Below are 14990 nucleotides of genomic sequence, written 5' to 3'. Positions count from 1 at the left end.
CACCTCTAAATATACTTAAAATATAAAGAGAGGAAAAAAAATTGTGGAATACGGAGCACTTAATTAGGCAATGTTTCTACTTACGAATATTAGGTTTTCATTACACGGACCTCGATCGATAGTAATAGAAGAAGAAAGAAAGAATGAAAAATAAATAAATAAATAAATAGAGTAGATCCCTATTAATAACAATCGTATATTGGTACTTCAAAACCTCATATTAGTACAATATTATACCAACATGAGGTCTAAAAATACCAATAGGCACTTGTTATTGTCCTAAAGGACAAGAACAAACTTGTCAGACTATGTATAATTATTCGCATGAACTTTCTGGATCTGTAAAAGCTATTGAAGATCTTTATTGGTTATTTGGTTGAGTGCGAATGAACAATTTGTTGATGTTGAAGGTAGTAAGGACCATTAAAGCAAGAGTGACCAAAATAGAAAGACTTGAGAGCACAAGAGCAAGCGTGTGAGCAACACCATTCTTCACTTGTTGCGCATACTCAATTGACGCCAACGCTAGCAACGTCATTGGAAAGGAATACGCCCACCACGCTATGTTGAACTTTCTCATCGATTTATGGAATAATGTTGGTCTACTTACCTGAAATTTCATAACCATTGTCATAAATTTTGGATCACATGCTAGAATTTTAGATTTTTATTAGTCTTTTTTTTAAAAAAAAAAAAAAAAAATCAATAGAACTTTAGAGTAATTAGATAATTCTAAAGGACATTTCTTCTAGAAAAAAAAAATGAAAGTATGTTTCTTTATACTTTACCCGATTTTAAATTATTATACTCCAAAATAGTTTGATTTGAGTTTTTCACATGCTAATTTTGACCAATATTTTTATTTATATATTAAATATAATTACAATCATGTAAAGATGGTTTGATTAATTTTGATATACACTTACATACCATGATATTTTCATCATTTATATTGATAGATGAATTAATGTATAATTGGTACAAATTTAACGTCAAGGAGCATAAATTTTAAAGTAGTTGTAGTGTTACATTTATTTATTATTTTTTTTAAAAAAATACTTTGTAATACATAATACTTTCGCCAATGTGTTTATCATTTCTTATAGAGTTATAACAGAACTCATAGGGAGTAATTTTTTTTTTTTTTTTAAAGTAATTTTGTAATTAATTTCATAGTTAAAGTTGACTAATTGGTTAAAACTACATGCTTATGGAGTAGTGAACTAGTGACTAATGAAAATGAACTTTTTGAGGGACCATAATATGTCATTTTTGGAAAAAGGTACGTAAAATGTTCCACTTTCATGAATAATGCTTTACAGATTGACGCTATCAATTACTTTAATATACTTAAATATTTGCAGCTATTAATTAAATGTATTAATTAATTTGTGATAGTTCAACAATTTACTACTACTTTCTCACTATTTAATCAGATTATTCTCTTTGACAATGACAATTAAATGTATGCACCCGCCATCAAATTTGAATAAAAAGTACGTTCAAAATAAACATGCAAAGATGCAATGCATGAGAACCATAACCCCAACTATATTTACCTATCTTTCATGAAAATTTATTCCATTTTTTTTTTTTGACAGGTCCAATTTTATTTTTTTGTTAGTTTAATTCCTTTGATTTTATTTATTTATTTTAGGCATTTTGTAGATGGTTTGATTAAAAAAAAGGGCCGTATAAATGTAGTAAGCGTTGCCTAAATTAATCCGACAATTACACAAAAGTGAGTGTAGTATGTTTTCATATTTTGCTCAACTTTAAAGATTTTCAGGTAATATTTGATAAGAATACCTTTTTTTTTAGTATTAGGTTGTATAATTTATACTCTCTCCGTCCCTAAATTACATTCCTCCTTTCTATTTTTGGTATTTCAAAATTACATTCCTCCTTTCTATTTTTGGTAGGTTTTTTTTTAGTAAATCAACTCTCTTTTTATGTTTTATATTTAATGCTTTCTCAGTCATCCTTACCTAATCTCACTCATAATCCTTGTGCCAAATTACAATGAATATGATTGGTTAAAAATTTTTAATTAGGAGCATGTGATTGGTCCTTTTTTTTTTTGCAAAGGATTGATGGCTTGTCATAAGTAATAACTATCTATCTTTGTACTTCCTATTGCATTATCTAATTACTGTTATTTGTCTTATTCTTCCCTCCTTAATTCCCGTGTAAATTTCCAAAGAGCAATGTAATTTAGGGACGGAGGGAGTAGAAATTAATTATAAATGGTAGAAAGAATTAAAATAAAAAATATATGCAAATATACATGATCACTCAAACAATTAAAAGATAGATTGAAAAGTAAAACAAGTTCTTACCAAGGACATGAAGAGAAACAAGGAGAGAAAGAATAACATCTTGGAACCTTCATCAAATTTTCCATTTATAGAGCCCCAAGCTAAGCTCGCCATGCTTGGAGTCGCGATAAACAAGAAGAAAACCGGCCTTAGCATCATCGACACACCATTACTCCCTGGAAGTCTCTGATAAAGCGTGATGAACAACACCAAATAATGAGCCATTGCCAATGAGAACAAACACAAAGCAATCTCTAACCATCCCATGTCCACGGCAGCCTTAGCAGCCACCAAATTCGCGATAATTGATAGTTGACAAGTAGGGTTTGCCACCCTTGACAATAACCTCTTTCCCTTTGTGAACCATTGTCCATAAATTTTTATGTCTAGGATGAATATTGGAAGCACAAACACCCACCAAAGTAGTCTCATATAGATGTCATCGTGCATTGGTAGGTTAAAAGGTGAGGCTTGTAGCAATAAGAGGCATGACATTGAAGGTGCAAACAAATAGTTTACTCCAACATGGTGTAAAAACTCACCCTTAACTTTTCCGAAGTGATATATACATTTTAACGCGTAAAGAAAAGATAGTGAGATTAACGTTCCTAGAGCAATTGACCATAAGAGTGTACAAGCTATTGTTGGTAGCACGTGGAATGTAGCCAAATCGCGTAAATAATGGTGGTGCTGGCTATTTTTGATGAATTGGATTAGGTTTTTCCATAGTAATGCTTGAGCACACAAGGAAAAACTTACTCTAAAATAACCTGCATGAAATTTAACTAATATGGTATTTACAAAATACTCATAGATGTTAACTTTGGTGTCTTTATTGGCATCATTATTATTTGCTAATAATAACTTTGGTTGATCTATAACAATTTCTATGACAGGTTGAGAACTTGATTTGGGTTCCATAATTGTCTATTTTTGGTGGGTATGAAATAAAAGAAAAAAAAAAAAGAGAAAAATGCAAGTATAATTATAAGAAATCTTATGGAAGTTTCACTACATTTTGTAAGGTGGTTCATGAAGTATATATAGTGCATCAAAAGCTTAATTAATTTTGTTGTGCGTGCAACTTGGGCAGATAATGACACATGCTTTAATTATATTGTTAAAAAAAAAAAAAACAAATACAAAATAAAATACTTTCCCCGTTTCACACTAATGAACTATTTTAATACACTTGCCAAGTGAACTTTTTTGACCATTATCAACTTAGGGCCTGTTTACATCAGCTTAATTTTAGTTCAGTTCAGTTCAGTTCAGTTCCAATTAGTTCAGTTCAATTCAGTTTAGCTCCTAATTTCCTTCTCTTATAAAATATTCATTCAGCTCAGTTCAGTTCAGTTTAGCTCCAATCAGTTCAGCTCCAAATAGTTCAGTCCAGTTTAGTTCAACTCAATTCAGTAAATGTGAACAAACCCTTAGTTATAGAGTACATATTCAAAAACTATAGTTCCGTTAATATGTAAATTGTTAAATTAAGTTAAGTTAAATATATCGATTACTCTCAGAGATAGAGAGTAGTAATAAGTTATTATCATAGCTAATATATGATAAATAGTGTAAAAAGTGAAAACCACACGGATTTAGAAAACAGGTGAAATATTCTCTCTATCCCTATTTTTTTTTTTTGCCCCATTACGGTTTCGAAGACGCGTATTAAAATGTCTATATCTTTGTTTTCATACATATAAAAATTGTAAAAACGTAATATTAATAAAGTATACAATGACATGAATCTAACAAAACCACTTATAACTATATTATCTTTTATCGATTAACGATAACTTATGGTTAAAGCTTTACAAGTTTGAACCAAAAAATGGCAATGGGCGGGACGGAGGGAGTATAAGATACTGTAGCATATAGCAACAAACATGGTACAAATGAAATAGAATGTCTCCATGCTACTAATCCAATGTAGTGGCGGCTGATAAAGGTGGGTGCTACCCGTATTGGACTGTATTTTAGATTTATGGTGACGAATAGTGTTTTCTAAGTAGCTTTACAGTTGGTATTTATCCTTTTAGACCCTACCATATATCCACAACTTTCGTTAGAAAATTAGGTCATTTCCTTCATCCTTCCTCCGTCTCTATATATACGGAGAGTGTAAATTTTTTTGGGGTTTTTCTAAGCTATGCCCTCCAAGTTGTTCGGTTTTCAAGCTGTACCCATGCTTTTTCAAAGTTATAAGTTGTACCTCCACCTCACAAAATTTTATCAACGATACCCTTTGACAGTCATATCCGTTTACGAAAGTTAAGTTATTTTATCAACAATGGTGTCGTGGCGTTATTAATTTGACATATGTCCCGTTCTTATTGGTTTAACACTTTAAAAAATTTAAAAAATCAGAAATAAAATAATAAAAAAAATAGTTATTGTTAACGTCAAAGGTTATTGTTAATAAAAATTAGTGAGGTTGAGGGCACAGCTTAGACGTTTGAAAAAGCATGGGCGGCACAGCTTAGAAACCGAAGAAGTTTGGGGGCATAACTTAGAAAAACCCATTTTTTTGTGTGTAGATGTAGGCGTGTGTTTAAGATGGATAAAATATAAGAAAGTTGTAAATTGCAATATTAATACTGGACATTTGGAATATCAACCGGGATTTAAATAGTGCAATATTAATACTGGACGTTTGGAATATCAATCGGGATTTAAATAGTCCAATATCCACAAAGTTGACAGATAAAGAACGAACTGAGGCTAATTATTCTTGCAACTAGGGCGATTTCTTCTTTATTGTCATTTTCCAAATAGTTATTGTTGTATCAGCTTATGTAAAAAAAAAATTTAAAAAAATAAATCAAAATTAATGTAGTATTACCAGCTCGATCTTTAAATATTTTATTGCCACATTTACTTGTTAACCCACTTCATAAGTTCATAAACCCAAGTTGTCAAGTTTTACCTCTTGAAAATCATTGAGCAAACTATACATAATTATCTGAAGATAGTAATTTTCAAAGATTATGTTTTCAATATTGCAAAATTGAAATTTCATTCTATTTTGGAATATTGGATAAGTACACCATTCGAGTGTTGATTAATATTTTTGACTTCCGATCTCTTCTTGACTAGAACTAAACAAAGTTTATGTATCCGTCATTACTCACTAATGCGGAGGATATACCTAAATTTGTAGATAACGGGTAAATAAGGATTTTTTTTTTTTTTTTTTTTTTTTTTTTTTTTTTTTTTTTTTCTCTGAGGGAAAAAAAGGAAAATTGCTAAGTACAAACAACATTTGTTAGCAGCTACCAATACTGAAAATTTTTAAAAAATTTGTACTAGTATTAACTAATCACTATTGTGCTTAATTTAATATAGTACGAAGTATATTTGTTTTATGATTATATTGTTAACATAAAGCTAATAAGGAGCCCAACATCATTAAATGACGTATTATATGGTCAGCATAAATTGCTATATATAAAAACAATTGAGATAATTAAACGTGTGATAATTGTTAATTGATTAATTATCTTGTTTGAGTTGTTTTGAGCGTATGATTTAGACTAAAAATAACATATCTTGGACCTCGGTCGTAGTCTTTGTAGCAAGTTGCCTCGACCTTGATTTTGGTCCCAAACCCGATTGTAAAGTTGTGGAAAATTTTATACTTGGTACTTCATACTTTGTATTAGCCACCAAATTCAAGTCTAGAATCATTCTTGAGTTTCAAGGATAAGATAAAAGTAAGTAATATATCGATTTTATATATAAGGCGAGGAGGAGCCGATGAGGACTTTATGTTCAAAACAAAAATTAGTTTTGGCTTTCGTGAGTTTACAAAAATGATTTCTTTTAAGTACATATCAACATCCTGTCAAAAAAAAAAAAAAAAGTATACATCAATACAACCCTTTTCACAATCATCTAAATACTGAAATTAAAAGTCATATATATAAGAAAATACTAAGTACAAGACTGTTTATATTACTTTATTTTATTTTTAATGAAAACCATAGTATTATTTAGGCCCTGTTCACTTTACCAATAAAAAAAATACATATAAAATAATAAAAATTATGTTCAATAAAAATAATTTCAATTCTATAAAATTAGTAACTATAAAGAAGAAATATAACAAATAATTAGTAAAATTAATTTCAGTTTAGTAAAAAAAAATTCAATTCTATAAAAAAAAATTCAGTTCAGAAAAAATAAGGTGAAGTGAATGGGGCATTACTGCAAAATATGTTGTAGTTTAATAAATTAAGGATAAAAATCTCATTGTATTTATATTTGCATACCATTTCAGTGTCCGGGAAATATAAAAAATCATGCAAATTGATAAACGAGAAATAAATTGACATACTTTATAGCTAGGGAAGTCAAATAAATGTGTGATGCATATCAAAATTAGAGAAGGAAAATTTACCAATTACAACCGGTAAATTATCCATTTATACCGGTAAATTATCCGGTAAAAAAAAAAAAAAAAAAAATTAAACTACAACCTAAATCTAAAATTTGGCCATTTTTACCGGAATATGACTTCATTTAATTCTCAATAAATGATTCCAAACTAATATTGGGCTGGGGTTATCATCTATTAACTATTACTAAAACAGAAGTTGCGGACGTCACTATTGCCCACGTGCCAATTTCTCAATGAAGTTTTTCCCGCCTAAATGCAATGATAATGTCATCTCTCTTATTTTTATTTTTTGGTAGAGTTATCATATTTAACATTATTTTTGAAATTTAAATATTAGAATCTTCTACATTACAACTAAAACCTATCAATTTATCTTAGAAAATTGAAATAATTTTTGATAATACACTAACTAATAACCTCCTACATTGAACTATGAATTAGACAACGTTGAACAGATACTATATCATAATTTTGATGAAAATAAAAAATTTTAAAATTATAAAATATACGTAATTTTTATTTATATTCATGGATAATAGCGATTTATTTTTAAAATGTATAAATAAAAATAGGTTTTATATAAACCATGCATCGCACGGGTTCTAACCTAGTTTATATCAATAAATGATTAATGACGTAAGATTCCAGCGAAAGTGGCCAAATAAAAAATCGTATTTTGGTTATAATTTGAAATGTTTGGTGACTTTTTTTGTTGTATAATTTACAAAAATAAAAAGTGATGGTTGTAACCCGCAAAATGGATACTTTCACCGGTTGTAATTACCAAATTTTCATTAGAGAAAGGTTCACATTCATTCACTGAGGTTTATATATAGTAATAAAAACCTCATGTCTTACTCAAGACTACTAGTTTAATGTTAAAGAGATTACTAATTAATAAATCTATAGACTATAGTACAACTTCCTCGTAAAAAAATTGCTGGATTCAAAATTTGAGAATTTGTCATTCGAACATGCATGCCTCAGGAGATACTAAAAATACAATTAATTTGGAAACAAATACGTACTCCATCCGTCCCTAAATTACATTCCTCCTTTCTATATTTGGTATTCCAAAATTACATTCTTCCTTTCTATTTTTGGTAAGTTTTTTTTAGTAAATCAACTCTCTTTTTCTGTTTTATATTTAATGTTATCTCACTCATAATCCTTGTGCCAAATTACAATGAATATGATTGGTTAAAAAGTTTCAATTAGGAGCATGTGATTGGTCCTTTTTTTTGCGAAAGATTGATGACATGTCATGAGTAATAACTACTCTATCTTTGTACTTCCCATTGCATTATCTAATTATTGTTATTTGTCTTATTTTTTCCTCCTTAATTCCCGTGTAAATTTTCAAAGAGGATTGTAATTTAGGGACGGAGGGAGTAGTATAATTCTCTCTCTCATGGTTATAATTAATTTTATAACAAGCATTATTGATTTTCAAAGACAATTTTGAAACATATAATTTTCTCCAGCGGTGATAGTATTAGGAGAGTGTATCTATGTATTTTGCTAGGGTTTTCCCTAATAAAGAGGACGGAAACAAATGCTAATTGAAATAATAATAATTAAAGATATTAGTCATTGAAATAATACATTGACTAACATAAAATGTTAAACGGAGGAAGTATAATACAATGTTCTAACATATGTCAGTGTAAAAACATTTTTTGACCTATATCACCTAATTGTTTGTGTTATTATTCTAATATACTTTTAAATCCTTTTCTTTTTGTATAATTTGCTCACATTAAGTATTTGTGTGTAAGCAAATGCATAAATTATTATATGATATAAAAAAAAAAAATTACTATACTTAATTAGTAGGAAATATGGAAAAAAAAATCTTCTTTCACTAATTATCTAAACATGATAGCAAATATCTTCTTACTTGATATTTTTCAAGTGTTCTATCTTAATATCTCCTTTCATCTTCTATACTCGTAACATTTGTGATAGCACCAATATTGATGGTAAGTGGTTTTGTCTTAAATTATATCTTTTTGTAAGTTCAATGACAACATATAGGAAAGCGTTTCTTGATGTTAATCAAAATTTTGTTTTGTTAAATTATGAAAATGTCGTTCCTTAAATTGATCAATCATCTAAAGAGGAACACCAATCTACAATAGGCCGGTAGCAATTTCAAAAGTGAATATTTCTCCCTACCATGATGGAATCATCTAAATTGGAGGAATATGATATAAAATATCTTACTCGATATTTTATGGAATACACTAATTATAGTATTTATTTAATAAAAAGATTGATTAATTAGTAACAAATCATATGATGTATATAGAGAGATTTAACAAATCTTCTATTAACTATTACTAAAACAGAAAATGATGACATCATCACTGCCCACGTGTCGTTCTCTTGATAAAAATTTTCCCGCTTAAATGCAATGATGGTGTCATCTCTTTTCTTTTTTCTTTTTTTCTTTTTTTTTTTTTTTTGGGGGGTGGGATAGAGTTATCCAATTTAACATTTTTGAAATTTAAATATTAGAAGCTTCTATGTGCTTACAACTAAAACATATTAATTTATCGCAGGAAATTGAAACAATTTTTAATGACACACTAAAAAATGATCACCTACATTGAACTAAGAATTAGACGACGTCGAACAGATACTATATTATAGTTTTGATGAAAATAAAAGATTTTAAATTACAAAATGTACGTACTTCTTATTTATATTCATGTATAATAACGATTTATTATTATTAAAATGGACAAAATAAAAATATTTTTTTATAAACCGTGTATCCCACGGGTTCTAACCTAGTAATACATAACAACTGAATAAAACATCCTTTAAACGAAGCTACGATAATTGTTGTCGTATATTCGATTATATTACAAGAGAAATGACCGGTCTCTTAGATAATTCATTTTTCACAAACAAATATATTGGGTTACTCATTCATAGATCTCGCTCATTGCCTGAGGATGAATACGTCATACACACAAACACTAAAACAATAGTGAAATGAATCAATAATTCAATTTTAATTCGCTTAAAAGGATAACACTGTTCCGGCTGAGCTCCAGTAACTCGAGTCTCAGGATCTGTAAAGGTTTATCGGACAATTAAGTACCTGCACAATCAACGCAAATTAGCCAATCCGAGGGATATTCCGGAAATAATCGCTCTGATGCTAAATTTAGCAATTGATGAGAAGAGTAAGAGAAGAGATGAGACTGTGTTTAAGAGAGAGAGAGAAAGAGAAAGTTAGAGAGATAAAAATTGTACCTTAATAATGAATTATGCTTTGGTATTTATAGGAAAATAACCAAGCTGGTACCACCTAGTGACATAGATGACAAATAAACTTCGTAGGTAGCAGGTGCCTACATGGTCGAAAGCAGCTCTCCTCGTGGCCGAAATGGCCGTTATGGAGAGTAAGCCGATAACGGCAATAATAGAGAAATAACGTAGTTTATGATCGAAATCATAACAATGTATATCCCATACAAATACACTTCACATATTACTGATTGATTCGCCTAATGTATAAATTCCTGGATCCGCAAGTGTCTGTTATCCTCACAGATTGATTGAAACATTAACTTATAAGGTTATAATAGCCCTTAATTCTAGTAGTGATGCAACATTACTCAAATACAGCTACAACCATCTTTCATCTCTCAATATTTATAATTTAATTGGTCAATTGTAGAGTACTTTTCATGCACTTTAATTTCGTCATATAAGTTGATCCTAATTAGGTTTAAACATCCAAATCAGTCCACAAAACAATAAAACATGCGGTCCAATTGAAGAACTTTTTACCAAAATAATTAAAGCTATCTACTACAACTCACTAATCACCGGTCACCCCATTATAATTTGTCAGGTACTTTAATTTAGAATTTGTATGATGATAGAATGATACTTTGTTCATATTTGATGTCTTGGTTTGTTTTGTTATGCATCCCTCTCTAATCAATATCTTGTACGGAATAAAACTAAAAGGATGCGTCGTGACTCTGTGTTGATGTTGCAAAAAAAAAAAAAAAAAAAAAGAATCAGCTAATCGCAACACTTTCTTTTTAAATTTGTTTTATAATAATTGCAATACTTCCTCATTTGGTAAAGACTTACTATTAAGTATTAATTAATTTATTGGATCTCTCTCCTACCGTCCTCATTTACAAAAAGAAAAAAGAAATTATTTATCTCTTGATTCCGACGGAAATTCAGTCGGAAATTTTCAACGGAATTGATTCTGTCGGAATTTTCCGACGGATTGTTGCTGTACCTGAACAGAATTTTCCGGCGGAAAATTCCGTCGGAATAGTGTTTCTGACGGAATTTTCGTCACAAAAGTTCATTTTTCCTACAAATGCTTTTCCGACAACCGCTTCCAACGGAATTCCGTCGGAAACCCTCTTTCCGACGGATTTCAGGATGTTTCCACAGAATTTTTCCGTCGGAATTTAGCCTATTTCTAGTAGTGTGATGACCTGGTGAATGAAACCCCATAGGTGAACTAAATTCATATATTACTTAAGTTCCTAGTTCAAAATCATTAAATTGGACATAAAATGATTTCAATTAATGGACTATCGTGTAAGATTGATTGGATAGCGTAGTTTCATGGGCTATAGGAGCGTAGTGATGCTCGGTCAATCACATGGATATGCATGAATGATGCATGATCGAACTATAGACCTACTTTGAAGTTCAAGCTTCCGGATATATTAGTGGATTCCTTTGACATAAGTGGAACATTGATACCATTCAATGATTGATATAACTGTGTACACTCAAACGTCTACCAGTAACTAGAGATTATAAAGGGTGTTTTCTAGTTAATTCATGAGTTGAGCGGGAGCTTTGGTTGCCACAAGATTGGATTGAGTCTACCTATTTAATTAGGAATGTGTCTTGACCCCATGAAGAAGGAGAATTCAGAAAATGCGTGGCCGTGCTCAAATGGATTACATAGTAATCATTTGTCTTGTAATTCTAACTCTGTTTTCAAGAAAAGATTTGTAGATTAATATGGTCATGACATGAGATGCAATCATATTATCAAATCGTCACACATTGACTTAAGGAATTTGAATATTGCGCACTTTGTCTTAGATAAGTGCAATTACTAGATACATCAAGGATCACTATTATGGAGATAATAAGTTCGTTCTTTTGGGTCGTCATTGTCTGTTGCTAGACTAGGATCAATGATCTTTGGGCTAATCAAATAGTCCAAAGCCCGCTAGAATGGATCCTATGAGGTCACACAACAAGGGTATTGGGTTAAACAAGTTAGAGGCCCACTAATGGGCCTCATGAGCAAATAACTAATCATGAATTGGATTGGGCTAGCATAGTTATATTAGAGTTAGGATTTTGGGCTTTGACATGGACTCTTATTTAGAGATGAGATCTATAAATAAGATCCATGCTTAGGGTTGCACAATTAAGTCATAATTTCGGACCTTTTTATGCTTATGCCACAATGTTAATCAAAATTAGGCACATGAATATTTAGAACGTTCCAAGTCGATCTCATCCACTCATTCTAAGAAATTGCCAAAATTAATTTTAGGATTTAGAATAGAAATCCTCTCTAGTGGAGTTGCCAAAAACGGTAGGAAAAATTTCAAACACTCAACTTAGAGTCCAAAAGGAAGGAAGCTAGAGCAAAAGAGTCGCCAACAAGTTTTAGGAAATTGTAAATCGTTCACGGGTGTGAAGGTTACATCCTCGATTCACGATCACAGAGATTGCTAACTCCATCGTGGTTCAGAACCATGACAGGATATTCGGGGATGATGGTATGAATTCAATCTAAAAGAGATTGAACCCGCCCTAAAATAAAAGGCCTCTACTTTATTTTTCTCATATTCATGTGCGCTTTTCGATCAACATACAATCATTAAGTTAGCCTTAAACTTGTTAAATCTATGTCTGTTGATTATTAATATAATGCAAAAATAAGCCTATTACTGGCGATCACTTGAATTAAAATCATTTTAGCCTAAATCAATTATTAATTATCTTATTAAGCTTGATTTCAAGTACCAATTCCCTTTAAACCTGCAAAAAAGGCGTGATCAAGAAATAACAATAATATATGAATAATCAAGTAGCATATTTTAATTTTCACAACAATCATCATCATATCATAAAATTCATCATCATTAAAGCATAATAATAATATTAGCAAGATCCTAGGCATAATACTAACGTGATGAATAACAAATACTAGCATGTCATTAAATAATAAAGATCAAAGCTTTATCCTAAACATGGTACTAGAAAGAAATAAAAGCATCCTAAACATGATACTAGGAATTAATATAATATTCATGCTTTCTAAAGAAATAGAGCAGTTAAATTACTCACTTTGAATCCTCGTACACATAGTGTATATAAAAAAATGTACACCACCAATTAAAATTTGCCAATTAAGCAAACCCCATTAAATAATGGAATGAAGTAGTCTGAAATTTTAGGGGGGAAAGCTGAGAGGAAAATAAATTGGTTTTTACCGAGGCAATTAGGCTTAGCAGCGGGAATGCTTTTGGATGGGTGCAAATGATTTGAGAAACGTGTAAGAACTAAGTGAGAAGGAAGTTTTCAAGACCTCCATTATCAAATACGGAGTAGCTATTAGAATTGGTTGGAGCTTTGAATAGAGAAAAATGGAAAAATTCGTAACTCAATCTGCTACAATTTCATGGTTCAATTAATCATGCAATCATACGGAGCAAAAGGTTGATTTTGAAGAAGTAATTGGGGGTCTGATTGTGATGCATTTATTTTTTTAAGGCCTTTTGGTTTCCGCTAGAAATTGTTGGTCATTTGCTCGCAATCTTTTGACGAGAAATAAATTAAATCAATAGTATTATTGTACTTGTATTAGTTAGATTGATGTCGAAGTATTAGTTCAAGCATTGTGCAATGGTTTTGTTGATCCTATCATGCTCAAGGTGTTAATTTAATCTATTTAGTTCTTGAAGTCACAAGGAAGCAGGTGTTGCGATTGCTTGCAAGGTGTTCGATGAAATGTCTCAATATATTTATTTTATCAATAATTGTAATACCCCGTATTTTTATACGTATTTTATTTAAAGTATGTATTTTATAAAATATTTAAATAGCTATAATTATTTTAATTAAAGCATTTAATTAATATTATTATAAAAGGAAAGTTTATTTAATTATTTTTATTTAAAAGATGGGGTTTTAATTTAAGAAAGTTTAATTTTTTTTTTAACAAGTTTTATTTGGGAAGAGATTAGGAAAATTAAAGGAGGAAAGTTTAGGGTAAAAGGGTTGGTTGTAATACCCCATATTTTTATACGTATTTTATTTAAAGTATGTATTTTATAAAATATTTAAATAGTTATAATCATTTTAATTAAAGCATTTTAATTAATATTATTATAAAAGGAAAGTTTATTTAATTATTTCTATTTAAAAGATGGGGTTTTATTTTAAGAAAGTTTAATTTTTAACAAGTTTTATTTGGGAAGGGATTAGGAAAACTAAAAGAGGAAAGTTTAGGGTAAAAGGGTTGGTAGAGAAGGGGTATAAATATCCCACTTATGAGGCAAATCAACTTTGCCCAGAGTGGAGAAACCCAAGGTAAGCTTCTCCCCTTTTCTCCTTACTTTTCTTTCTTTTTTTCTTCCTCTTCCCCTTCCCCTATGCACGGCCGGCCACCATCACCACCACCACACGTGGCCGAACCACCACCAGCACACGGCCAGCAGCCGCGGCGGCAGGCGGCAGTAGCCCAGCCACGCCGTGGTGGCTGCTGCCGTGAGTAACTCTCAAAAAAAAAAAAAAACTTAATCTTTCTTTCTCTATTTTTAATCTATGCTTAGATCTAATTATAAATTATGAGTTTTTGGATTAATTTTGATATTTGAATGATGTAATTATATTAATAAATTTTCAGATTTAGTTTTTAATTAAAAAGCCCCAATTTTTGAAACCCTAGGTTATTGATTTATGAAATTATGAAAGTATATGATGTATTAATGTTTAGATCTTCAATTTAAGTGCTTTAAGACTAAATTTCAGCAAGTTTTAATTAGAAAAATAGTGCAGGAATTTTATGTAGAACCCTAAATATTATGTTTTTAAAGGAAATTTAAATTACCCATTAAGGGGGACTTAATTATGGTGTTCTAAATATAATTTCAGCTTATTCTAATTAATTTATGAAGGGTTTTAAAATAGTATATATTGCTGGAAATTTGTTTAGAGTGGACTTTAATACACTATTATAATTTTAA

At 30.2% G+C, this 14990-nt stretch overlaps 1 protein-coding gene across 1 annotated transcript; it reads right to left on the bottom strand.

Annotated features, from left to right (window-relative positions):
• Positions 1 to 361: 361 nt before the first annotated feature.
• On the bottom strand, positions 362 to 3663 carry LOC145610755 (S-type anion channel SLAH4-like). Its single transcript, XM_081666053.1, has 2 exons — positions 2340 to 3663; positions 362 to 610 (listed from the first exon to the last, which is right to left on the bottom strand). Exons 1-2 carry the CDS (start codon positions 3237 to 3239, stop codon positions 362 to 364), a joined length of 1149 nt encoding a protein of 382 aa, XP_081522179.1. The 5' UTR covers positions 3240 to 3663.
• Between the last annotated feature and the right edge of the window lie 11327 nt (positions 3664 to 14990).

The sequence above is a fragment of the Chenopodium album genome, chromosome 24, assembly GCF_948465745.1.
Source record: "Chenopodium album chromosome 24, dcCheAlbu1.1, whole genome shotgun sequence".
NCBI classification, from domain to species: domain Eukaryota; kingdom Viridiplantae; phylum Streptophyta; class Magnoliopsida; order Caryophyllales; family Amaranthaceae; genus Chenopodium; species Chenopodium album.
The sequence above is the reverse complement of the archived record's forward strand: the minus strand, read 5'-3'. Positions and strand labels throughout refer to the sequence as shown.